This window comes from Cyprinodon variegatus, unplaced genomic scaffold, assembly GCF_000732505.1.
Source record: "Cyprinodon variegatus isolate N-32 unplaced genomic scaffold, C_variegatus-1.0 Scaffold115, whole genome shotgun sequence".
NCBI lineage: Eukaryota > Metazoa > Chordata > Actinopteri > Cyprinodontiformes > Cyprinodontidae > Cyprinodon > Cyprinodon variegatus.
The window spans coordinates 1,370,511-1,371,294 of record NW_015150568.1 but is presented as its reverse complement, the minus strand read 5'-3'; the positions used below and the strand labels follow the sequence as shown (position 1 = coordinate 1,371,294).

At 43.9% G+C, this 784-nt stretch overlaps 1 protein-coding gene across 1 annotated transcript in view; it reads left to right on the top strand.

The window, feature by feature from the left end:
* The window catches only part of LOC107085079 (alpha-tectorin-like), a 21,151-nt gene that overhangs the window by 5,558 nt on the left and 14,809 nt on the right, over positions 1–784 (top strand). Inside the window, exon 11 of the mRNA XM_015375225.1 lies at positions 3–500. Coding sequence (XP_015230711.1) covers positions 3–500 — 498 coding nt within the window. The remainder of the gene's footprint in view (positions 1–2; positions 501–784) is intronic.

Genomic DNA, 784 nt, shown 5'->3' with positions numbered 1-784 from the left:
ACTGCCCCCTCCCCAATCAGGAGAGCTGTGTCTGTGATTCAGGCTACGTCCTGAGTGGTGGTGTCTGTGTCCCTCATGCTGAGTGTGGCTGCAGCTTTGAGGGTCAGTACTACCGCTCAGGAGAAACTGTCATATTGGATGCAGACTGTGGGAGGCGCTGTAGTTGTAGCTATGGCTCCATGAGCTGCAGCCCTCACAGCTGTGGTCAACATGAGTCCTGTAGAGTGGAGGATGGAGAAAGAGGTTGCAAACCAAACAGCTTCTCAACATGTTGGATAAGAGGCCCAGGATCATATCAAACATTTGATGGGCTGATGTACCAGTACCCTGGAGCATGTCGCTTGACACTTGCTAATGTCATTGAATCTTCAAACCACTCACACTTCATGGTAACCATGGAAAAAGTTCCAACAGGGGTACAAAGTTTTTCCAGGGCTCTAAAATTTGAGGCAGAGGGAACACACGTTTCCATTGAGCTGTCAAGTAGTGGCCATGTTCAGGTAAGTTACTTAAATAATGATAAATTAAGTAAAAAGAAATAATCAAAATGTAATATCAGATTTCTTTTTATTCCAATATGTTCAATTTCGTTCTTACTTAACAGAAATGTGTGGCACCTATTTTTGGCAGCCTTGCTTCTGGCAGTGAGCTTGAGGGCTAAAATATGTGTTTTGTGCCAACGACCTGACTGCATAGTTACCTGTCTGAGCATTAAGTAAAACTTATGTGCAGACTTTAAACTCATACTGTATCACTCAAAATCTGTCTGCCCTGTGCTCAATTC